This window comes from Bos indicus x Bos taurus, chromosome 3, assembly GCF_003369695.1.
Source record: "Bos indicus x Bos taurus breed Angus x Brahman F1 hybrid chromosome 3, Bos_hybrid_MaternalHap_v2.0, whole genome shotgun sequence".
Taxonomy (NCBI): domain Eukaryota; kingdom Metazoa; phylum Chordata; class Mammalia; order Artiodactyla; family Bovidae; genus Bos; species Bos indicus x Bos taurus.
The window spans coordinates 26,476,883-26,502,432 of NC_040078.1; the positions used below are offsets into that span (position 1 = coordinate 26,476,883).

Sequence of the window (25,550 nt, forward strand, 5' to 3'; positions counted from 1 at the left end):
TGACATGCTGACCACCAGGATAAGAGCTCATGAACTGAAAATGGCTTGGAGAAAAAGGAATTTTCAAGATCAGGGGATAACAATGAGGATGAAGAGTAGGTTCAACACATATGAGGGAACTTGTAAGGAGTAAAGAGACGCAATTGTGGTCACAGAGGGAAATATCAGAATGGACAATCAAAAAGGTGAAAGAATTTTGAATGACGACAAGGTCCAGGTGTGGCCATTAAATCTTATAAAGTGTGTTATTTTCTTAGGGGCTAAGGTGACCATGGAGAAGGCAATGGCACCCTACTCCAGTACTCTTGCCTGGAAAATCCCATGGACAGAGGAGCCTGGTAGGCTGCAGTCCATGGGGTTGCTAAGAGTCAGACATGACTGAGCGACTTCACTTTCACTTTTCCCTTTCATGCATTGGAGAAGGAAATGGCAACCCACTCCAGTGTTCTTGCCTGGAGAATCCCAGAGACGGGGAAGCCTGGTGGGCTGCCGTCTATGGGGTCGCACAGAGTCAGACACGACTGAAGTGACTTAGCAGCAACAGCAGCAGCAAGGTGACCATATGGTCTTCCCTGGTGGCTCAGAGGTTAAAATGTCTGCCTGCAATGCAGGAGACCTGGTTTTGAACCCTGGGTTGGGAAGATCCCCTGGAGAAGGAAATGGCAACCCACTCCAGTATTCTTGCCTGGAGAATCCCATGGATGGAGGAGTCTGGTGGGCTACAGTCCACGGGGTCGCAAAGAGTTGGACACAACAGAGTGAGCGACTTAAGGTGACCATAGAAGGCACTTCCTTAGCCCTCACTGACCTGAGATAGCTGCAGAAACACGAGGAAGGGGCCATATGACCAACAGACCACAGGAGTAAAGAAGGGCGGAGTTATCATTCTGACTCTTTGTGATCCCATGGACTGTAGCCCACCAGGCTCCTCTGTCCATGGGATTTCCCAGCCAAGAATACTGGAGTGGGTTGCCATTTCCTTCTCCAGGAGTTCTTCCTGATCCAGGGATCAAACCCAAATCTCCAGTGTCTCCTGTGTGGCAGGCAGATTCTTTACCACTGAGCCGCCTGGGAAACCTCGAAGAAGGGTGGTACAGGGATCTAAACTGTGTTCTCACTTAGCGTTTACACGACAGTTCCTGGCTCTAGTCTGCAATCATTCACGTCTGCAAATTTTCTTTTAGCCTTCGTAATGGAAGAGAAGAAAGAGTAAGTATGTGTTTCTCCAGGTCAAACAGGAACTTGATGGTAGAAACACTTCGTGCTTGGGACTTCCCTGATGGTTCAGTGGTTAAGAATCTGCCTGCCAATGCAGGAACATGGATTCAATCCCTGATCTTGGAAGCTCTCACATGCTAAGAGGCAACAAAGCCTCTGAGCCACATGCCCTAGAGCCTGTGCTCCACAGCAAGAGAAGTCACCACAATGAGAAGCCTTGGCACTGCGAGTAGAGCAGCCCCTGCTCTCTGCAACTAGAGGAAGCCCATGTGCAGCAACAAAGACCCAGAGCAGCCACAAATAAATAAATAAAACTTTAAAAAAGACTTCACGCTCCCTGGGAATTGACAGGCTCTTCAGTCAATGCAACTTTCCACAGCTTTTGCTGCTGAGATAACCATTCCCTCCGGCACTACAAGTAGGAAAGGCAAGGAAGACAGGAGAGGCAAATGAGGAACACAGCTGCAAGTCACTTCTTAAAGACTGGATCATTAACCAAGTGAACTTCTTACCAGGGAAGCCCCAGACCATGTAATCATGACATCACTCCAGCAATGTGGCCTTTGAGAGATCCTGAGAGGCCAGAGTCATGCCAAATCTTTAGTTCTGCCTTATGACACTGTGCAGGTTTGTACTGAGTCAATATGGTTATATGAACTACACCTCCCAGAGTCCTCCTTCCTGTGCAGTTCCGGGTTAGAGCTGGACAAAAGGGAAGTGAGTACATGCAAGATTTGGGAGCAGAAAGGAAGCAGGAGCCATAATGCTATAGGGGTCATCAAGGTTCAAGGAAGCGAGAGACAGATGCGCAGGTGTCGGTGGGTTCTAGTTTGTTCTTGCTCTTCTTTCTGCTCTGGGTTTCTTCCCGAATGTTAACTTTACTGGCCAAAGTGGCTCCAGGGCCACCAGGTAGTAGCTATGAAGAGGCAATTGTCTTTGCATAAACTCTTATGCCAGACCATTCCGCCTCTTCATGGCCCCACCCTGCCTGGCTCCTCCGTTCCTCGGCCAGCTTCGACATGTCCACCCCTACCAGTGCTTCAGGACAGCCGGCTTTTCCTTGACCCCTTTCAGACCTTCATTTACCAAGCTCCTCCCAAAATTGTACAGTCTAATTCCTCTACTAGATGTCTTATTCCATAACATTCACAGCGGCTCTGCTCCGCTGATGGAGCCCTGATACGTAAGCCAAGTATCGAGCAGAAAGCTTTGCCCTCAAGGACTCAGTAATTGACAGAAACCACCTTACATTTATAGCATGGCTTTACAGTTTGGAAATCCTGTTCACATGATTTAATACTCAACCTTGAGAGGATTAAATCAGGAAACTGAGGTTCGGAGAAGTTAGGTGACCACAGAAGAACAAAAAGACACAAAAAGCACTTTGAGACAATCTTTACTGGTGGGTAACCAAAATAACAACACGTGACATGATTCAAACAATTCTCTGTCCAAGGACCAGAGACAGGAAGAGCTGAGGCAAGATCTATCCAAGAGGATTATTTTAGAACATTCTGTAAAATTAACAGCTGCTGGAGGCCTCAGCACTGCCCTGCACCCCTTACTATTCAGCCATTTTCAATCCTCCCTGTGTTCAAACAGGCCAGCAGAGCCTGCCAAGTTGTGTGTGAACACCTGGCCCTCCTTGCAGTCTCAAGTTTATGGAGAATGGAGGATTCACGTGAGTTTAAACGTGCATCTGGGCGCGAATGCACCTGAGACAACTGTTGGGGAAATCCTCCCTTGCTCCTTTCCTTGGGCAGCTGTGTCCTCTCCTTCCCGATTTTACCATTTCCCATTTTCTGCCCTTCCTTTGCCTTGTCCATCCCTCTCCCCCAGCAAGGCTTAAGCCTATCCTTGATATTTACAGACACACCACCAGATGCCATGGGTGGTGGAGGGGCCCAGAGAGGGGTGCAGTGTGGTAGACTGACTTGAAAATGACTCTGAGTTCACATGCCCTTTAAGGAACAGGCCTTGACTCCATCACTCTGACCTCTCATTCCTTCATTCAGCGGTTCTTTATTGCACACCTGCTGGGTGCAGAACCATATCATCAGGTGAGTCAACACCTGGCCAAGGGTCAACGTCAAGGATGTTGGAACAATGTGGCAGATTCATAGAAAATCTCAGGGTGGGGGTGGGGAGGGATAAATTAGGAGTCTGGGATTAGTGGATACAAACTACTATATATAAAATAGTTAAACAACAAGGTCCCATTGTATAGCACATGGAACTATATTCAATATCCTATAAGAACCTATAATGAAAAAGAACCTGAAAAATAATATATATATATGTACACATATGCATACATGTGTACATATATGTGTACATGGGCTTCCCTGGTGGCTCAGTGGTAAAGAATCTGCCCACAATGCAGGAAACACAGGAGAATCAGGTTCGATCCCTGGGTCAGGAAGATCTGCTGGAGGAGGGCATGGCAACCCACTCCAGTATTTTTGCCTGGAGAATCCCAGGGACAAAAGGGCCTGGTGGGCTATAGTCCATAGGGTTGCAAAGAGTCAGACAGGATTGAAGTGACTGAGCATGTGCACACACACGTGTACACACATATATAACTGAATCACTCTGCTGTACACCAGAAACTAACACGGGCTTCCCTGGTGGCTCAGATGGTAAAGAATCCATCTGCAATACAGGAGACCTGGGTTCGATCCCTGGGTTGGGAAGATCCCCTGGAGGAAGGCATGGCAACCCACTCCAGGATTCTTGCCTGGAGAATCCCCATGGACAGAGGAGCCTGGTGGGCTACAGTCCATAGGGTCACAAAGAGTCGGACACAACTGAGTGACTAAGCACAGACCAGCACAACACAGAAACTAACACAGTATAAATACTATACCCCAATAAAAAAAGAAGAGAGAGAGATGAGTCCTCCAACAATGAGAACCTTTTAAAGTATCGAGTAAATAAAGGACACAAGGGACTTAGGACAGGCAGAACTAGTGAAAAATAGACATTCACTCACAACATCAGGCTTAAACTCCTCCAGGTGACATTCCAGGCTCTTCCCAATCTTACGACTTTCTCTCCAGTCTCAACCCTTTCCTTCTGAAGCCCTTACAACTTACCCCCAACTCAAGCCACCGAAAGGTTTTCTTCAGGCAAGACCAGCTTACTTTTAAAGTAATTATCCTCTAATTAAAATAAATACATTTCAAAAAATAAGCCAGTTCTCAGCACCCAGGAAGTGATCACTCAGGAAGTGATAACATCTCAATAATCCAAACCCCCAAATTTGCCACGTCAGTTTTATTATCACTCTTCTTTGGTGCTAGAGAAGCCAATGACCTGGATGCTCCAGATCCTTACAAAATATTCCCAATCCAGGCATGGCACTAAAACCTAAAAAATGGATATTCAGTACAGGTAGAGAGGATACAGGTAGTGATACAAGCAGGTGTAAAGGATTATGTCAGCTGTCCCACCTTTTCTGTAAGAGCACCTCTGTCTAAATTAGCCCAGAACACTCCGCCTTTCCTTTGAAGTTGTAGCATTTTTTTCCTAACAATCCTTAGACACTTTTTATTTTGGCTGCACTACACTGCTTGCAGGATCTCAGTTCCCCAACCAGGGGTCAAACCCATGCCCCCTGCAGTGGAAGCACAGAGTCTTAACTGCTGGACCCGCCAGGGAAATCCCCTTAGACACTTCTTCCAGGCCACCTCTCTTCTTGGGTATATGTCAGGCCTCCACATTGAGACCGGCAGCTCCAGGAGTTGAGGGTCTGTGACTACGTCCTTATATATGCCCAGAGCTCAGGTCTAATGCCTGGCACAGGGTAGATAATAAGGAGTCGTCACAAGCCAGGTCAACACATGCTGCAGGCAGCAGCCCCACTGCCCCTTCCTGCAGACGTGCCCAGAGCTTGCCGTCTATGAGAACAGTGATGGCAAGGAGGCAGTATGTGGTTTCGACTAACCCAGCCACCAGGCCCTTGAAACCTGTACTGGAACTCAACAAGAGTGCTTCCCCACGCTGTGAGCAACTAAGGTGAAGCCTAGGAGGGAGCAGATGCCAGTCAGGGATGGGAGAGGCTGTGCCAGTCCCACAAAGGTCAGAGCGGGTGGAGAGATGATAGTGAGAACACATGAGTCATTTGTCTTCCACAGGAGCTGCAAAGGGAAAAACTGAGAAAGATGAGGAAGAAAGAGGACTTCTTCCTCACCTCTTCCTCTTCATGGGTGGACTCCATTTTTTTCCCTCCCCTACCCAACCCTACAAACCTCTGCTCTGCAATTACTTCGAAAATGCTATGGTAGTAACAAAAAAAAAAAAAACCAGTAAAGTACACAAACGGAAGATAAAGATACTGAGGACACATAGATAAGCTCCATCCCCTTTGTGGCTTAAGGCCCACAATACAGATTTTATACATGTATCTCACATATGCTTTGTACATGTCATATGTAGTGTGTATATATATATATATGTATGTATATGAGATATATACATGAGATATATAGGCGTTTTCTAAATACATAATCATTCAAAGACTCAAAGTCCTAAGACACTGGAGTAAACAGAAACAGACCTGGCCCTGCTTGTATGGTATAGTCTGGGGTGAGACAGACACTCAACCTAGTAAGCAGATCGTTATAAATCTCCGGCTGTGCTCTGAAGGAATGGGGCCAGTGAGAGCCCAAGACACAGGAAAGGATGCAGCTGCATGCTTACGTTACAGGCAGTCTCCCCCTGGGTCAGGATGCGTGCTCGCCACTCCCACGGCGTGAGGCTTGAACCGGGCTCCAAAGAATTAAACAAACAGCAGTAACTCCAAGACAATATATAAGCATAACAGGGGCAATGTGTGGGCAGATTATACAGCTGTTTCTAAGGGCATGAAATGAGGGATGTTTGGAAAGCCTTCAACAGGTGTCATCAAAACTTGATTATGGAGACTTCCCTTGTCGTCCAGTGGCTAAGACTCCATGATCCCAATGCAGGGGGCCCAGGTTCAATCCCTGGTCAGGGAACTAGATCCCACATGCCACAACTAAAGATCCTGCCTGCTGCAACTAAGACCCAGCACAGCCAAATAAAATTTCTTCTAAATCTGATTTTGTACTTCTTTGTTCCGAGACTTAACACACTGTCAGTGAACACACCAGAGAGAACACAGAGCTTGTCTTACCTGTGCCATTTTCTTAGGACCACAGTGCTGTGGGGTAATTCCCATTAGGTCTGTGGATCCTGAAGGTGCAGTTGGGCAGTGCATACCACCTCGTGCCTCTGGGACACTCCACAGACGCAGCAACAGAAGCACCATCCCCAGGTACTTAGAAGCCAGGTTCAACACTAAGCTTTCTGGGACTCATATTGATGTTCAGAAAGAACTAGTCTGTGGGATAAACTGTATTAAAGTGGGACTCTGATGAATAGACCACATGATTGCATTAGCTTTGGTCCCAGAGAAAACCATCTAAAACTTCCCATCCTTCCTCTGAAACTTATCTGTGTCTCTTATCAGGCGATAGTCCTTTGAAGAAATGCTCTGATACACTACCTAAGGGGAACATCGGCAATTGTTTTGTGAGCCATTTTCCTCCTAAGAAACAACCAAAAATAAGATTATGGCCTGACTTATCACCTTAATTTAGCAGAGTAGCTTCCTGTGGGCCCCAGTGGACCTTGCCAGCCTCATGTATGTGGGTTCTTAGCTGCTCTGTGGGCACCAAAAATGCTGCTGACACCTTTCAGGGTGACTCTGCTCCCGTTCTTCCCCTCCACCAACCTCCTGGCCCCAGAGTTTAATTTCCACAACCCCTGAGGTCTGTTTTCCTTTTCCACCTTAAGTCAGCTAATCCCCAAACAGCACACCACCCGCACACGCTGATTTACTCCCCATATCTGAGATGCTGCGCTGGTCATTTTCTCACCTGAAGTGCTTTTTCCTGCTCTTGGCTCAAACAGCTTTCCAGACCCACCTGCTCCATGGAGCTTTATGATAAAGCAGCTCTCAGCCTCAATCTTATCCCTATAATTGTGAAAGCCCCATATGCACAGCTGTCCAGTAATCCATCCACTCAAGATTTTAAAAAAGCACCCACCATCCATTCCTGCTGTTCAGTTGTAACTGGTTCAGTTTCCACTTTGGACTCCACTTCCTAATCCCTATGTCATTTTCAGTGTCAGAAACATGATAGTGTTAGCCATTCAGTTGTGTCCAGTTCTTTGCAACCCCGTGCCCACCAGGCTCTTCTGTCCATGGAATTGCCCAGGCAAGAATACTAGAATGGGTTGCCATTTCCTTCTCCAGGGGATCTTCCCAACCCAGGGATTGAACCCAGGTCTTCTGCATTGCAGGCAGATTCTTTATCATCTGAGCCACCAGGGAAGACCAGAAACATAGTAAAGAGTCCCAAAATGCTGCTGAAGTGTGAAAAAAATAAGGCCATAAGAAAAAGCAGGAGTGTTGTATATTAACAGTTGGGCACAACGTATTCATTCACATCTGTGTTCACTTGACCAATGTGACCAAGCACCTGTCATGTGCCAGGCTCTGGGCTGGGCACTATGGTCCTCAGCTGGAACTTCCTGCATGGATTTCCCAATCAAAGATGATGGGCTATAATGCCTTCTAATAAATAAGAAAACATTTGGGTGTGCCAGCGTTGAGAAAATGGAAAGATGAAAAGCTGTGCCAAAAGTGGTTAGGTTTTGCCTTTTTTTAACTCCTCACCACAGCATAAGCCAAGTAGCAGCATGCAGGACAGACATTAAATCAGCCAACATTCTGTTCTGAGGACATCCTAGAGGGACAATGCATTTATAAAGCACTATCCTCTGCTTTGCCTCCAGGATAGCTCATGACAGCAAGCCACTTCAAACACAGTGGAGAATTCACTCCCAGAGGGTCCTTGCTGCAATTGTGTCTGACTCTGCACAACTCTATGGACTGCAGCCCACCAGGCTCCTTTGTCCATGGGATTCTCCAGGCAGCAATACTGGAGTGGGTTGCCATGCCCTGCTCCAGGGAATCTTCCAGACTCAGGGATCGAACATGCATCTCTTATGTCTCCTGCATTGGCAGGCAGGTTCTTTACCACAAGCACCACCTGGGAAGCTTGATGAGGGTCCTTGATGAGCCTCAGAAAGACCCCCGTCCAGGACATGGGTCAACACCACCATCCACAGGTGTACCTCAGAGTAGCCAGGAGGTCTGGGCAGCAGCCAGCATGCAGTAAGGACTGAGGTCCTAACACAAGCTCCTACCAACAATATGGAGTTTTTGAGAATGTATCCTTTTCATTGCTATTGTAGCCAACATCATTTGCACGTTCCCCTTTCAGACTAAGAGGATGAAAAGGAAGAAAGTCCACAAACGTTAGAACACATTGCTCAGCCAACTAAGGCTATGGATTGGAGATGCTGGAATTTCAACTCTCCTACTCTATAGGAGTGTGGAAAAATCCAAAGTAGTGTCAACATTTGGACCCAGTGAAAGGTGTCTGTGTCTCTTCTCACTGTGGTTTGGGGGAGTCAGGAAAAGGAGAACCAGTGGTGCATAACCATCTACTGATTCAAGGGCAGTTCTAAATGGGGAAGAAAACACATATTACTCAACTGAAACTTACCTGTGGCTGAGGTCCTCAACAAAACTTACACACACACACACAATCAGTAATAAGGAACAGTTTGCTGGGAACGAATGAAGGCAAAAGGAGAAGAGGGCAACAGAGGATGAGATGGTTGGATGGCATCACCAACTCAATGGACATGAGTTTGAGCAAACTTTGGGAGATGATGAAGGACAGGGAAGCCTGGTGTGCTGCAGTTCATGGGGACTTAGCAACTAAGCAACAACGGCCACCCAGAAACCTTGATCAGTTTTACGGTTTCTGTGACTTCTCAGAGGTCCATTGGAAACCGCAGATAGTCCATGGGAGGGACATCTCAGTAACCTAGAGCACTATGAGAAGAGAGCCCAATTTCAGGGCACGGGATGGGCTAGGAGGACAAAGCTGCTGCAGCAGTGACTAAACAGCAAACAGTTCCCCAGCCCTCTGAGGCACCAAAGCCCCATTGTGGAGAGGTGCCAGGCAGGTGAGAGATAAAAGGCCTAGGCTGCAGACAGGAGTGGTGGGAAAGATGGGCGAGGAGCCAGGGCTGGACCAAGCAGCCCATCTGGCCCGCAGCAGGGGTCAGCGTGAACTCAAAGACTTCTGGAGATGAACCGAGGCCTTGCAATCACCTAGCCCAGCCTCTTACTTTACAGAAGCTGAGAGCTATTCAGCAACTTGTTCAAGGTCACAAAACCAGTGAGTGGAAGATCAAGGGCCAGAATCCCAGCCTCCTGTTTTAAAAGACGAGGACACAAATGTTATCACATATTAACTAACCGCATCAATTCCTTTCTGTGTTTTCAAATATGTGTTTGACTGAGTATCTGGACTAAGACAGAGAGGCTGAACAGCGTGTTGTGGGGATAAGCCCAGACTCTGGAGCCAGGCCATCTGGGCTTGAACCACAGCAGCTCACCCACTTACTGTGTGACTTTGAGTAAGTTACTTCACCTCTCTGTGACTCAGTTTTCTCTTCTATCAAATGGAGGTCATAATAGTTCCTACCCCATTGGGTTATATACCTACCCCCTTGGGTTAAAAGACCCTGACGTTGGGAAAGATTTGAGAGCAGGAGGAAAAGGGGGGCAACGGAGGATAAGATGGTTGGATGGCATTATCGACTCAATGCACATGAGCCTGAGCGAACACCAGGAGATGGTGGAGGACAGGGAAGCCTGGAGTGCTACAATCCATGGGGTCAAGAAGAGTCAGACATGACTGAGCGACTGAACAACACTGGGTTATGTAGCCTACTGAATAAGTTAATAACTGGAAAATACAGTGCCTGGCACAAAATAAGTGCTATATAAATGGTAGGAAGGAATTTCTTTATTTTTTTTTAATTTTGTATTGGAGTAGAGCCGATTAATGGGCTTCCCTAGTAGCTCAGGTGGTAAAGAATCTGCCTGCAATGCGGGAGGCCTGGGTTCAATCCTTGGGTTGGGAAGATCCCCTGGAGGAAGGCAGGGCAACCTACTCCAGGATTCTTGCCTGGAGAATCCCCATGGACAGAAAAGCCTGGCAGGCTATAGTCCATGGGGTCACAAAGGTTCAGACTAAGTGACTAAGCACAGCACAGCAGAGCCGATTAACAATGTAATAGTTTCAGGTGGGCAGCAAAGGGACTCAGCCATACATATACACGTAAGAAGGAATTTCTTAAGGAGGAATAACCCTCATCCTAATGTTGGTTCCTCCCCAGCACACCTGCTCCCAACCCCCATGCATCTTCGTCACAGGTTAAGACTTTGTTCCTACAGTACTTGGAGCTTCTAAAACCTCACACCTTTGTCTCTTAATCCATTCAGCCCAACCCAGTCAGATGTTAGAGAGAAACTGGCCAAAATGATGTGAGAGGTGAAGGCTCTGGCTACTACCCACCAGGCCAACTGCCCCTCAGATTTGCATTTCTGAGACTCTGGACTCAGAAGTTACCTCTTCCAACCCCCACCTCCTACCTTCCTGGCCCACTTGTGCCCTTGGACCTCGGAATCTCCTTTTTTCACCTTCATCTTGTCCCCCACGCCCTCAAGCCTTCTGTGATTCACAGGCCTTCCAGCCCCTCAGCTGCCAGTCCCACCTGGACCCCTTGGCCAACTGTCTCCATGATGTTGTCAGAACTTTTTATGAACTCCTGCACCCTCCTCTCTTGGAGAGATCACACCATGTCCCTGTCTTGCTCCTCAGCTGCTGAACCTGGTAGAGAAGGTCAGGAGACCAGGCTAAGTGCCTCCACTATAGACCTTCTTTCATGGCTAACTGACGACCTGCTTCATTCCCACAGAGCCCACACCATCCCATACTCCTCTAGCTCTGATGCTCTGACCACGGCCTTTGCCTCAGAGTTCACCAGGGATGTCCAGGCCACCAAACAGCCCATGTGTCAAGCACTCTTCCAGATAAGGCTATCTCAAAATTCAGAGAATTTGAATCCCTCTAAATCCCTCATTTGAATCCCTTGGGGATATGGTTAAACCACAGACTCGAATTCAGCAGACTGGACCAGGTCCTGAGCTTTTTCTCAGGAGCTGTTGACACTCTTGACCCCCAGACCCCACTTTGAGTAGCAAAGTTCTAGGGATTAATATGTTGCTGTTGTCATTTTGGTCCCTAAGTTGTGTCCAATTCTTTTGCAATGGACTGTATCCCTCCAGGCTCCTCTCTCCACAGGATTCTCCAGGCAAGAATACTGGAGTGGGCCGCCATGCCCTCCTCTAGGGGATCTTCCCGACCCAGTGATTGAACCCAGGTCTCCCGCATTTCAGGCAGATTCTTTACCAGCTGAGCTACCAGGGAAGCCCAAGTATATATGCATGCATGCTAAGTCACTTCAGTCATGTCTGACTCTGTGTGACCCCATGGACAGCAGCCCACCAAGCTCCTCTGTCCACAGGATTCTCCAGCCAAGAATACTGGAGTGGGTTGCCATTTCCTTCTCCCCCAAGTGTGTGTGTATATATATATATATATATATATTTTTTTTTTTTTTTTAATTTTGGCTGTGCTGGGTCTTCATTGCTACATAGGCTTTCTCTAGTTGCAGTGGGGGGGGGAGGGGCGCAGGTCTACTCTTTGTTGCAAAGCACAGCCTTCTCATTGTGGTGGTTTTTCTTGTTACGGAGCACGGGTTCCAGGATACATGGGCTTCAGTAGTTTTCGTTCCCAGACTCTAGAGCACGGGCTCCACAGTTGTGGCACATGGGCTTAGTTGCTCCATGGCATGTGGGATCTTCCCAGACCAGGGATCAAACCCATGACTCCCACACTGGCAGGCAATTCTTTACCACTGAGCCACTAGGGAAGCCCACTGGCCATTTGTCCTTTAACAAATCTACAGCATTCACCTCTGCTTGGCTTCTGACAGTGATCTCCTGGTTCTCCTCCCTGGGACTACTCCTTCGAGAACGCTCCCTCCCATTTCCTGTCCCCTTGCTATAGGCATTCCCACGAACTCACCCTTGACCCTTGCCTCTATCATCCAGGGCAGGTGGTGCTGCACTTTCCGGGGACACCACCAACCACGCATTGAGTCCATCCTGTCCCATCCTTGGAGGGCAGAGCTGAGCTGGCTCTGTCTGATGCAGCATCCCCAGAGCTGAGAACAATGCTTGGCCTGGCTGGAGGTACTCTCTCAATATTCACTAAATAAATCAATGAGCGACATGCCATGTCACTTAGCTTCTCATCTTCCATCTTGAAACTACTCATCCCAAGGCCAGGCTGGGGCTCAGGGGCTGCAAGGCTCTCCCCCAGGTAAGAGGGAGAATGGCCAATCTCATCTGATCACAGCACACACAGGAAACGGTAATAGCTCTATGGCTGTCAGGGTAGACAGGGCTTCTGGTTTTGAGGCAGCTCTGACCTGTGAGTTCCAGGAGCTGAGGGTGTCAGTATAATGATATACCTACAACCCACTCGAACCCCATGTGGGTCCCTTATCATGACCCACAAGCAGGGAAGTTTGGTCCAGTCTAACCCTAAGTAGGGAGAAGGCAATGGCAGCCCACTCCAGTACTCTTGCCTGGAGAATCCCATGGATGGAGGAGCCTGGTAGGCTGCAGTCTGTGGGGTCGTGAAGAGTTGGACATGACTGACTGACTTCCCTTTCACTTTTCACTTTCATGCATTGGAGAAGGAAATGGCAACCCACTCCAGTGTTCTTGCCTGGAGAATCCCAGGGACAGGGGAGCCTGGTGGGCTGCCGTCTATGGGTCGAACAGAGTCAGACACGACTGAAGCGACTTAGCAGCAGCAACCCTAAGTAACAACAAGGAAGAACCATTATAAGGATGTTCTTGGCTTAGTATCACTTTTTAAAATTATTATTTATGGCTGTGCTGGATCTTCGTTGCAGCTTGTGAGCTACCCTCTAGTTGTAATGCTTCTGTCATTGCAGAGGCTTCTCCTGTTGCGGAACACAGGGCGCACGGGCTTCAGTAATTGTGGCCCTTGGACTCTAGAACAGTCTTAGTAGTGGTGGCACACGGACCCAGTTGCTCCGCAGCATGTAGCATTTTCCTGGACCAGGGATGGACTCACCTCTCCTGCACTGGCAGGCAGATTCTTAACCAGCGGACCGCCAGGGAAGTCCTGCTATCACTTTTAAGGTCTGAGAAGTAACCCATCTGTCTGCATTGCTGCCTCTATTTCATTAGGATTCCAAGGTATCACCCATTCTGAAAAGTCCCCTGAACCCTTATGTACAATGCTGCTCTTCACAGTTCTAAGGCAAATTCATCCTAGACAAGAGCAACTCTAAGCCAAACACTGTTTCTCCAATGCCCTGCAACATCCTGAGGGATATCAATGCCTTCACATTCAGCCACTTATAACAGCGCAAAGTAGGATGCAGTTGAGGTCCCAGAATGTTATATTTAAACTTGAATCCAGCTGCTTAGCGACCGCATAATCCAGTACGAACACACTGTGAGTGTTGGGGGGAAATCAACACTTGGAAGAACACAAATCTGCCCACAGTGCCAGTATCTCTAGACCCTGGAAACCACACTGTTGGTCCGTGAGAGTGTTAGTTACTGGGTTTAATTCTGTTGCTTCACAAAGACTACAGTTGGTATGGAGGAAAATATTCCAAGATCTAAAAAGCACTGGGTGTGCCAACTACAGCACTTTGCCTTTTCCAGAAGATAAATTATGACGAATTTTCTGCCAGTTCAAGTTATTTTCCCAAAGCAGAGCGTCAAATGGCCTTGCTACCCTGCCTTTAAGGAACCAAGGCAATTAAACCAAACAGCTATGAACTGCCCTGACAGCTTCCCCCAACTTCATTTGATAAAGTGAGACACAGACGTACACTGACAGATAAGCACACACCTTCTTCAGCTGTGAGACACAGCGCCAGTATGGAAATGTACATTCAGTCTATGGGGTAGAAATCAACTCGGCAGCTAGGCACAGCAACAAAATAGCCCTATACATGCCGACTGGCCCGACTGCCTTGTAAGGAATGATTGCCGATGACTAGAATTCCTATTCGGCAGGCTAATAAGAATAATTATAGCCAGGGCAGGCATTCATCAGCTTGGCAGATACAGGAATTCTGTTAACAAGGCTAAAATGAGAGCTGAGGACTCTCTGAAGGCCACGGCACTTCAAAGACGGTGGAGCTGGATGGATTGACTAGGGTTCCTCCCGCCAGCCTTCCTCCTCCAGAGCTTTCTGGAGGAAGCTGTAGTTTGGTCCGTGTCCTCAGAGCAGGGTGGTGATGCCTTAGGGATTACATCCTGACATGGACCCTCCCTTCGGGAATCCTGCCTGGGCTGCACTCACCCCAAACCACTTGCATCCTTTTTCACTTAAACTAATCTTTCAGGGTACATAGCCGAAGATGATGGCGAACCTTAGTCAATCCTAGCTCGGCAGAGACCAAATTTGGGTCCTGCGGTCAAATCCTGGCTCAACCATGGATTAGCTGTATGAATCCAGACAAGTTATTTAACTTTTCTGGCTGGCAGTTTCCTCATCTGTAACATGGAGAAAATAGCAGTACCTTTCTCAAACTGTTGTCAAGAGAATTCAATAGTCTCATGCTTGGTATGCATGTTTCAAATAGCAGCTATTATTACTCTGTGCCTGTTCTGAGTGGAACGCTGTGCAGAAGCTATGAAAAAAGCCCAAACAGGGCTTCCCTGATGGCTCATTGGTAAAGAATCCACCTACCAACGCAGGAGACACAGGTTTGATCCCTGATCTAGAAGGATCCCACATGCCACAGAGCAACTAAGCTCGTGCACCACTACTATTGAGACTGTGCTCAGTAGCCCTAACTACCGATCCCGTGTGCCCTACAGCCCAGGCTCCACAAGAGAAGCCACCGCATGGAGCAGCCTGTACATCACAACCTGGAGTAGCCCACCCACTCTCCACAGCTAGAGAAAGCACTCGTACAGCAACAAAGAGCCAGGACAACCATAAAAATAAATAAATAAAATTATATATATATAAATCAAACACAATATTTAGTATATGGACACATGTACATTATACACGAGTGGCTATGCCTGGGCAGTGGGAGGGTGGGCACGTTCATCCTTTTACCTTATATTCTTTATAAGTAACACAGAGACAGCCAGCTGTCCCCCAGATCTTTTCTTCTCTTCTTCCACAGTGGTCAGCACACTGCTACCAGCTTCCTCTGCATTTCCCAGCCTCCCTGGCACCTAGTGTGGCCTGGACCAAATCCTCTGCCATGAAGTGTATGCAGAAGTGATAGGAGCCACTTCCGAGCTTAGCCCAGGAAGCCTCTAGATAGCCTCCTCCATGCTCTTTTCCCTTTGTGCTATGCGCTCACTCAGTGTGTCTGACTCTCTGCAACCCTATAGGACTGTAGCCTGCCAGGGTCCTCTGTCCAGGGGTTTTCCAGACAAGAACACTGGAGTGGGCTGCCATTTCCTACTCCGGGGGATCTTCCTGACCCTGGGATCAAACCTGCATCTCCAGTGTCTCCCGCATTGGCAGGCGGATTCTTTACCACTGAGCCACCTGGGAAGCCCCCTATTTACTGGGCTGGAAAGGTGATGATGACAACCCAGGTAAACTTAGAAACTATGGGCTGAAGACAGCAAAACCACCATCAGCCTGGGAGCTCAGAATGCCCATGTGGAACAGCAATCCCACCCAACCATTTCACTGGAAACATCCCCAACCCCCTACCCTGCCCCCCAAGAACGGCTAGGAAAGACACTTCTGTTGTTTGAACCACTGTGCTTTCAGTCTATTTGTGAGAACAATTCAGCCTACCCAATAGAATAATACAGCACCCATCCATGAAATTTGGATTTCAAAAAAGATGTAATGTTTTTGTTGTTTAGAAACTATTTTGATGGATTTGCAACTTTTTTAAAAAAGATGCACATGAAGAGAGTATCTTAATCCCTCTCCACAGTCTTCACACCTCCCACTCTCTAATTCATGCTGCACACTAGGACTGACCTCCTCAAACACATCACCATGCTGTATCAATCTCACACTGCGAATTTGCAATGGCAGACCATAACCCACAGACAAAATGATATATACATGCCTTCATTCAGGCAGCCAGTATTTACCAAACACCTACTCTGTGCTGGACACTCAGTATGAGGAATACCATAGCGAACAATACCAACCTGGTCCCTGCCTCATGGGATATAATCAGAGTGGGGATTTAGAGCAGGAAAAATCATATACAGTGATAAATAAGTGCTCTGATGGGAGAAGCACAGTTGTGTGGCAGCACCTACAAGGCCAACAAGCCCATCCAAATGGCAAGGACTTCAGCACTGCAGGCACAGCTTTCAGAATCCAGCCCAGACCCACTTTTCCCTCCTAGTGTATCCTCCACCCTTCTCCAGTTTCATGGAACTTCCATGCCCTTTCTGAATGAACCATGTCCTTCCACTCATCCATGCTGGATGCCTTTCCCCGGAGCCTGGAAGCCTCTCCCATCCTTTCTCTCAAAATACTAATTATCCTCAAGGCTCAGCTCAGCTCAAATGTCACCTCTTCAGCAAAATCAACCTCAATCCCAAGTCAAAATTAATCATCCTCTTCCTTGCTTCCTACCAGTACCTGGTTTCTATGTCAGGTACGTCATTCTGGCTTGTAGTTAGCTTTTATTATTAACTGTCCGCCCATCCCACCTGACCACTCAGTGAGACGCTATGTCTTGGTCATTTGTCTGGGACACTCTTATTGCCACAGTGGGCATTCTAGAAATGCTGTATTAAATGGATGGATGAGACATAGGCCATGGAAGTGAAAACCTGAAGCTGAGTGTGTTCTGCTGTGATCGTGATAGGTAGACTCATTTAGAGAAGCTTTATGGAGGAAGCAGTTTTAAGGGGGAAAGGAAATAGACAGGTAAGAGGGAAGAAGGAGACAGTTTTCCAGATCATGAGAAATGGAAAGGCCCGAAGGTTTACATACATTCAATGTAAAGGGTAGCAAACAAGTTCCTTAGAATGAGAGTCCCTACTCAGAGAGAAGTAGTAGGGGAGAGAATACAAGGGGCAGAACATCCTCAGAAGAAAATCATAAGGGATCATGGAATTAAGGTGGCACCTCCAAAAACAATCTGAAGGGAGGCCGGTAGGAAAAGTCAAACAGGAAGATGTCAGATCTGTGTGGGGAGCTGTCAGAACTGGGGCTAGGACAGTAGTTTTAGATAAAGGAAGAACAGAAGATGCTGGAGTCTGCACTATGGGAAAAGCGACAGAGTTGAGAGACAGAGTGAATGTGGAGGTCAAAGAGAGTGACAGTAAGATCATGCCCAGGTTGCAATACAAGAGGAAAGATGATCTAGCTTATCAACACGCTGGGTGGCAGGGATCAGTACAGCGTAGAGTATCACAGGGAGGGCATCTGGGAGGTCAAACTGAAGCCACACCAAGTGAGATTCGGTATGGCAGAGTTACCACATAAACATGAAGTTCAGTAACTGTTAGGGGACAAGGCATTGACTGGTGACACCAGAGACATTCCCTGTGCATAGGTGACATGAGATGTCCAGCCAGGCAGCGTGGACTGGTATACCTCAAAGCTACAAGCCGGGCTCTCCCCACTTCTGTTTTTGCTTTTGTTAGTCTCTCTTTGCCCTTTCTCTCTTTTCCTCTTACCACAGTTACTCAAGGACATTCTTTTCAAATTTCTACCTGGCCCCACCCACTTAACTAGTGCAAGGGTTGTGAATCACACAACTCTAGGGAGGGTCATTCACACAGGCAGAAAGTGACAGCAGCTCCTCGAGTTGTTCCTAGAGCTGAGCAGTGCACAATCAGTGCAACCAGTGGCCGTGGCCCTGCCTGACCCAGACACATCAGCCAATTATGTAATGGGTGTGGACTATCACCAGCGGTGTGCAACAAAGGGAAAACCCACAAGGGTCCCAGAGTGAAAGGAAGAGAACTAAAGCACTAGGATCTGAGAGCACAGAAGAGACGCCACAAAATCAAGTGCAAGGTGTGCAAGCTTTCTGCACCTGGTGGCATCTAAAGCAGTGTGGTGGCTGGGTGAGCTCTCTTAGGGAGGAAGTTCCAGAAAACCCCTCAGAGGGGAAGGAAGAAAACACAGTAGCAGCTGGAAAGGCTGGCCCCCACCGGCGGCAGGGGTAACAGGGGTGGGGGCAGTGTGAGACCTGATGCCAGGCTGGGAGTGGCAATGCAAGGCCTCCACTGGGACCCTTGGACCATAAGTGCAGTGTAGTCACTTAGCCTGTGTGCAGCTGGGGCCTGGCTAGGACAGACACCACACACTGTGTGGCCTTATAAAAGATTCAGTTCTGCCATCTCCAGGGGTGAGGAAGAAAATCCCCGCGCAGGTCACAGGATTCCTTCTGTTCTGGTTGACACTGACTAAAGGCTTCAAGAACAGCTTTTAAGAGTCAGCCTCCCTGATCCACGGTGGGCACTTAATAAGCAGATGATTTCTGTGGCTGATAACCACTTGGTTATACTAATATAACCACATTATACGAGGTGAAGATGGTGTCTATGTGTATGGAAGATGGGGGCGGGGGGGAAACACCAAAGATTCCTTGGGTTGGGTGGAGGGCGCTGGGTCAAATGATCAGGAGGGACCTAGGTTTAGAGAGTGTGCAAGACAGGGGACAGCAAGGGAGAAAAGTAACAGGTAGGAAAAGTTGAAGAAGCCAAGGCACCCAGGTCTTTGTGTGCAAATATGCAGCGAGACAGCTTCTACAAGCGCTGAAGGAGAAGACTGAGGGAGAAGAGCTAGTTACAGCTAACACAACGGAGGGCCCCGCACACCCATTCTGACTGTAGCGCTCGGGGCCACCCAGTGACCTTCGGAGAAGGAAGTTGGTGGATTCTCTCGCTTCCCTGGAAAGGCAGCTGGGCGCGGGGTAGGGTGTGCGGAGCGCGGTTCTGCCGCTCTCGGCCATGGCGGGGCAGATGAAAGCCGCAGATTTCCGCTCGCAAGCCTGGGACTAGGGCCGGGACCGCGGGCACCTTCCGGGCCGGGAGTTCAAGGTGAGCCGGCAGCTGGCGACTAACAGGTACGGAGGGCCGGGGGAAGCCGGCCGCGGGCCACTCCCCCCCGCACATGGGGGCGAGGCTCGGCCTACTGGACGGCGACTCGCACCCCGCGCCCGGCTCCGGGCGGCCCCGCGCCCTCTCCCCAGCCGGGCCCTACCTCCCGCGGACCCCGGCCAGGTCTCCCGGGAGCGGCCCCGGCCCCGTTGGCGCTCCAGGCCGCGCGCGGCAGCCGCGCCCCGCCAGTCCCCCCGCACCCGGCCGAGCCCCCTGCGCCTCACCGGGCCCCGCGCGCACTCACCCAGCGACAGGAGCGCCAGCAGCAGCGGCCTCGGCGCCAGGCGCCCCATGCTCGCCGGGCGGGAGCGACTCTCCCCCTCCTCCTCCTTCCCCGCCGCCTCTCCTCCTCCTCCTCCTCCAGCTCCGGCTGCTCCAGAGTCAGCGCTCCTCCGCCTGGGCCGCGCGCCTGCTCCGCTCTCCTCGCGAGCCGAGAAATCCCAGCGCTGGGGCGGACGTGCGCCCCTCGTTCCGCTCCGCTCCCGCCCGCCTCTGCCCGCCTCCTCCAGCCGGCCGGGCACCGGGAGCCGGGCGCCAGGGCCGCCCCGCCGAGCCGAGCTTGCAGCCCCGACCGCTTCCCGAAAGCAGGAGGGAAGAACCGCAGCACCCGCCCGCCCGCGCCTCCCATCCGGCGCTTTGCCAGCAACAAACACAAACTTTCCCAAGCCCCTCCCCGCTCCAGGTAACGGAGGCAGCGCTGGGACCACCCGCTTAAAGGGGAGGAGGCGTCGCAGCCCACCCAGCTCCCCCCACCTCGGGGCCCCCGCCCCGCCACAAACTTTCCTCCGACCTTTAAAAGTTGGCCTTGGAAAGACTCGTCTGGAAATCCCATCGATTGAGCGCCATTCCGAGCCACCCCGCGTCCCACCACTCTGGAGTCCCCACGTGGGCCTCCGGGTCCCTCAGCTAACTCCCCGCACGGTCACCCACTCGTCCCGAACGAAGCACCCAGCAACCAGCCGCTAGGACTTGGCTAAATATTATCCAGATAGGACTGAAAGAGATGGAAGGACTGTAAACTCCGGGGATGCCAGCCTCCAAGGTGCAGAGGCGTGAAGTGTTTGGGTGCCTTGCCCGAAGATTCACCGCGAAGTGTCGAGATCAAAACCCAGATCTCACAGGCTCTGCTCACTGCCCTGTGGTTGGGTAGGCCTCACCTCCCTTCGCCCACCTCCTTCCTTCTCCGGAGTGCCTATGGCATTGATTAACACTTACCACAAATAGACCCACGGTGGGGGGGACGCGGACGCTCAGAACCCAAGTGTATTAATAGCTTCAGTACTTCATATGGAATGTACTCTTTAAACTTTTTATTTATTGCTTTAAGTGGACAGAACTGGTTGCCAATAAAGATTCTTTTCTTCTCCCACAATGGGGCTTTGTGCTTTTAATTTGAATACAAAAGAACCAGTATTAGGGGGAAATTTTTAGTGTTCATTGTTTAAAACTTCTCAAGGATAATTCAAACACAGCACTGGTGCCCCCCCCCACCCAGTGCCACAGCCTCTCATTAATATATGCAAAACAAATCCCAGATGTTAGTGGGAAACTGCCCCAACTGGGGAGAGGAACATTGCTTTTACCTCAGTACGTCATTTTTCCACTAACAAGTGTTTCTTATTTCCACTAACAAAAGTGACTTTAGCCAGGTATGAACCCATCTGCAAGAAACTTAAAAATTCGTCCCTGTTGGGCCAATAATATGAGTGTACTTAATGCCATTGGACTGTAGACTTTAAAAAGTTAAAATGGTAGATTCTATGTTATATATGGGACTTTCTAGTTGCTCAGTGGTAAAGAATTTGCCTTCCAATGTAGGAGATTCCAGTTAAATCCCTGAGTTGGGAAGACCCCTGTAAAAGGAAATGGCAACCCACTCCAGTATTCTTGCCTCGAGAATCCCATGGACAGAGGAGCCTGGCAGGCTACAGTCCATAGGATCGCAAAGAGTCAGATAATACTTATCAACTGCTACTGCTGCTAAGTCGCTTCAGTCGTGTCCGACTCTGTGCCGCCCCATAGACGGCAGTCCACCAGGCTCCCCCGTCCCTGGGATTTTCCAGGCAAGAACACTTAGCAACTAAACAACAAAAGGTTATATATGTTTTAACATGCTAAAAAAAATTTTTTTAGGTTTATTTTTATCACCAAGCCTTTCTTCATGCTATTCACCCACCCAGCAGTTCCTTTGCATTTCCCATCCCATGGAATCCTCTAGAATTTCTCTGGGAAGTCTTTCAATTTAATTCAATCAGCCTTAAATGCAAGCCTCATGTTAGGCCTTGAGAGATGCTGAAGCTACAGAGAAGAGTAAGACCTGACCCCTCCAGAAGCTCAAACCTTTCCCTTTCTTAACTACCCACAGTGCTTAACACCTGAAGCACACATTCTGGCACTTGGTCACATTCAGTTTAGCCCATGCTACGCACTGAATGTACTGTGTCCCCCCACCAAATTCATATATTGAAGCCCTAATCTCCAAAGGTATTTGGAGGTGGGGACTTCGGGGAGTAATTAAGTGCAGAGGATGGAGCCCTCATGCATGGGATTAGTGCCCTTATAAGTAGAAACGTGAGAGGCATTATATCTATATCTGTGCTGTGTGAAGGCATTTGTCTGCAAACCAGGAGAGGGCCCTCACCAGGTACTGAATGGGCCAGCATCTTGATCTTAGACTTCACAGCCTCCAGAAGTGGGAAACATAATTGTCTGTTGTTTGTGCCGCCCAGTTCATGATATTTGTTGTATCAACTCAAGCTGACGGCAAACACAGTGCTCCGTCTCTGTCTGATAGTGGAAGACAGACTGTCATACACTCGTTTTACGTCTCTCACATCACTGCAGAGTCGATGTTTGCGAAAAACTCTTTTGTTTAACAAAGTGCAAGTCAGGAAGTGTGCCTGGCACATGGTAGGTCTTCAGTAAACATTTGTGGAGTGAATTAATGCCACTTACTGGGCTCGAGCCTGGGGAAACAGAGGTAAATATAACCGTTCCTGCCCTTGAGGTGCTCACAGTCTGTGTCCTGACTCAGCAGGTGTGACAGCACTGCCAGATGCAGTTGTGACACAAGAGAGTGGTCAGTCCTGAGGAAGCTTGTCCAAAAAAGCTCAGGGGGGATGACTGTGAACCGAGTCTTGAACGACCAGCAGGTCTCTAGCTGTGAGGTGGACAGATGAGCCAACAATAGCAATTGTGCATTCAATGCGGAAGGGATTCTTCTCTCCTCCCTTCCCCACACCCAGATGTTATTAAATTAATGGTGCATCTTACAGTCATGGAAACAGCAGTAGTTAGTTGAAATAGAAAGAAGAAATAAGACTGTCCAGGCAGGGCCAGAACAATGAGGACAAAAGTGGATGGTTTCTTGGTAGTGGGTAGTCAGCTGTGTCATGTCATGAGAGTCAGCCCTAGATAACCGTTTATGTAGCAGAAAATGAGGCTAAATGAATCACTACAGGTGCTTGGACATAGCACCACACCCTTTGCACAGCCCTGACTACCAGAGGATAAAATATGTTTCCAGCTAAAGGAACAGAGCACCTGAAACAGACCAACACAATGTGTTAAGTCATAACTCTGGAATCTGATGATGCTTTCATTATGAAAGGCTTTTATTAATATTTTCGAGTGAGTAACCCCATTGGTAAGGCTTTTGCCCCAACCAATTGTTCTCAGTTTGCTTAGTCTGTAGGCTTGCCTGGGGCAGGAAGCCTCACTCTCCAGTAACTCTGATCCACACCCATCCCCAAGGAGGAGAGTCCCGCCTCTGTAGGTTTCCTGCCAGATCACGGAGACCCTCAGAGGCTCCGGTCACAACAGCCAACCGTTACTGTCTCTTGATTACAGGGATCTGTCTGCAGGCGTTGCCCCTGAAAACCCCCGAGGGTCCTACATTCTCACTTGTAACAGGTTTTCCTGCTGAGATCAGTAAAATCACCTTACTGTTTAAAGGTGAACGTGCAAATGTCAAAAGGTCCCAATGAATGAATTTGCCGATTATCCTAAGAGTCACCCAGACCCTGTGTGTTACCTGATCTGCTTCCATCAACCCATTCTCTCTCTCTTCTTCCCTCACTTTCTCTCTGCCTCTCTCTGTTTCTCTACAGATGACCCTGATGCTACTTAAGCAGAATGGCCAGCAAAAGAATATGTTCTACAGCAACATTTCATTCCACTAATCATTTTCACAACGTTTCCTTCGTATTGGTTCCAGGTGTCTATTTCTCCTATTGAAGTTAAACACAGGGATTACTAATCAAAAAGAACTTTAAGATTTAATCACAGAATGAGACAATGGAATTAAGAGTTAAAAAGGTAGGGGTTGGGGAGAGGAAGCCTTCATTTCCTGATGAGTGAAAGTCATTCAGTGAGGCCATGAGGGAAGTTGTGGAATGCCCATCTGACAAGTTTCAAAAACAGAAAGGGGCCTTATCTGCCTGGAATGGGTTAAGTATGGTCCTGCCAAAGGCTGTGCTCTGTGACCTCTGGCCTCAAAGACCAAAATGGGAGATAACAGAGAAAGTGTCCTTAGATGTCTAGAACTGACCCTGATTCCAGACCAGGAGTGACTTCCAATCATTTACTCCTGCAGCGACGCTGGGGTGAAAGTGTGAGGAGAAAAATAAGAAAATGGAATGAGACAAGGCTTTTGCAATAAAAGCTTTCTACAGAAGTGAGGCATTATTACTATATTAAGAGTATGCCTAGCCCTTGCCCTAGAGGAGTTTATAATCTAGTTTAATGTATCAAAAGACCTGAAATGCTATAAAGGAAGGGGGAGAAGATTGATGCCAAAAGAGCAAAGGAAATTGAAGGGGAGGTAAGTAGAGAGAGAGGCACCAGTTATCGTGTATAGTTTTGTGCCAATATGCTATCATCCGGGCTGGAAATACCTCCAACAATGAATAGAGACAGCAGAGTCCATTACGGGAAGGAAGTGTGGCCACATCACAGAAGTCGGAAATAGCTAGAGGGGGCTTAGGGATGTTGGAGGAGATGCTTTACCAAGTTACGGCTGCCAAGCATCATGGTATCCAAAGGTGCCCACCTGGCCTGACCTTGTGCCCTGGTCCCAAGATGGTATGTCAGGGAAGGGGCTTTCTGCCTTTACTGGAAGGCGCTTTACCCTGTTCTTCACACAGAAGCATGAGTGAAGGTAATGGGAAGCTGGTCAAGGGGTGAGGGGGTCCCCGTTCCTCTATCAGACTTTCTCACCCACCTTGAGCTCTGCTTGAAGGTTCAAATGGAACAATGCCTTAAGTTCTAGGCACTACCTTTCAAAAACATTTGCAAACTAAAATGCAACCAGAGTAGAGCTGCTACCTAAAATACAAGATGCCTGGTTGAATTTGAGTTTTAGATAAATAAGGAATACTTTTTCAGTGTAAATACATCCCAAATATTACATGAAGCATACTTATACTGAAAAAGTATTCCTTATTTATCTGAAACACAAATTCAGCTGGACATCCCACATTTGTATTTGCTAAGTCTGGCAACCCTCTTCCAGAGAGGAGTTACCTTATATGGAAATAGGCTCTTATGGAAGACTTGGAGAAGACAACAGGGAGCTCTGAGTAGTTATCTTTGGATTATGTGGAAGTTTTGCCTTTCAAAGGAGAAATAGACTTGCTTCGGGTGTTATATTGAGTCATTGGGTAAAAATTGCTTAGAGAACTGTACTGGCATCATTTGACATTAGAAGTTAGTCATCAGTGATGAGAGGAGCTTTATTATTTGGTGTTATCCTTTTAGTGAAAAGTTACATGCCTACCTGTAAGGGGGGCTGTGAGGGGATTACTGTACTGGGTGGGGACCCAGACAAGCTGCCTTGGAAGGAAGTCCTCAAGATTGTGTGATTTATCTAAATCCAGCCAACTGTCTTTTCTAGTTCCTCTTCCAAAGTTAAGTCTTTGTCCCTGCTGTTTCCTTTTCTTGAACTTCCACCCCTTAGGGCTGGGCTGGTGTGTGCCCTTGCAGTTAGAGAACAGAGCAAAGTCTGTGGAAGCTTTGCACAAAACTAGTTCCTGGTAGCTCAGAGGGTAAAGAGTCTGCCTGCAATGCAGGAGACCTGGGTTCAATCCTTGGGTCAGGAAAAGCCTCTGAAAAGGAAATGGCAACCCACTCCAGTGTTCTTGCCTGGAAAACCACATGGGCAGAGGAGCCTGAGGGGCTATAGTCCATGGGGTCACAAAGA

At 48.5% G+C, this 25,550-nt stretch overlaps 1 protein-coding gene across 1 annotated transcript in view; it reads right to left on the reverse strand.

Moving 5' to 3' along the window:
* Positions 1 to 19,939, reverse strand: part of PTGFRN (prostaglandin F2 receptor inhibitor) — an 80,726-nt gene extending 60,787 nt beyond the window's left edge. The window contains exon 1 of the mRNA XM_027535793.1: positions 19,596 to 19,939. Coding sequence (XP_027391594.1) covers positions 19,596 to 19,644 — 49 coding nt within the window. The 5' untranslated portion in view covers positions 19,645 to 19,939. The remainder of the gene's footprint in view (positions 1 to 19,595) is intronic.
* Positions 19,940 to 25,550: the final 5,611 nt, after the last annotated feature.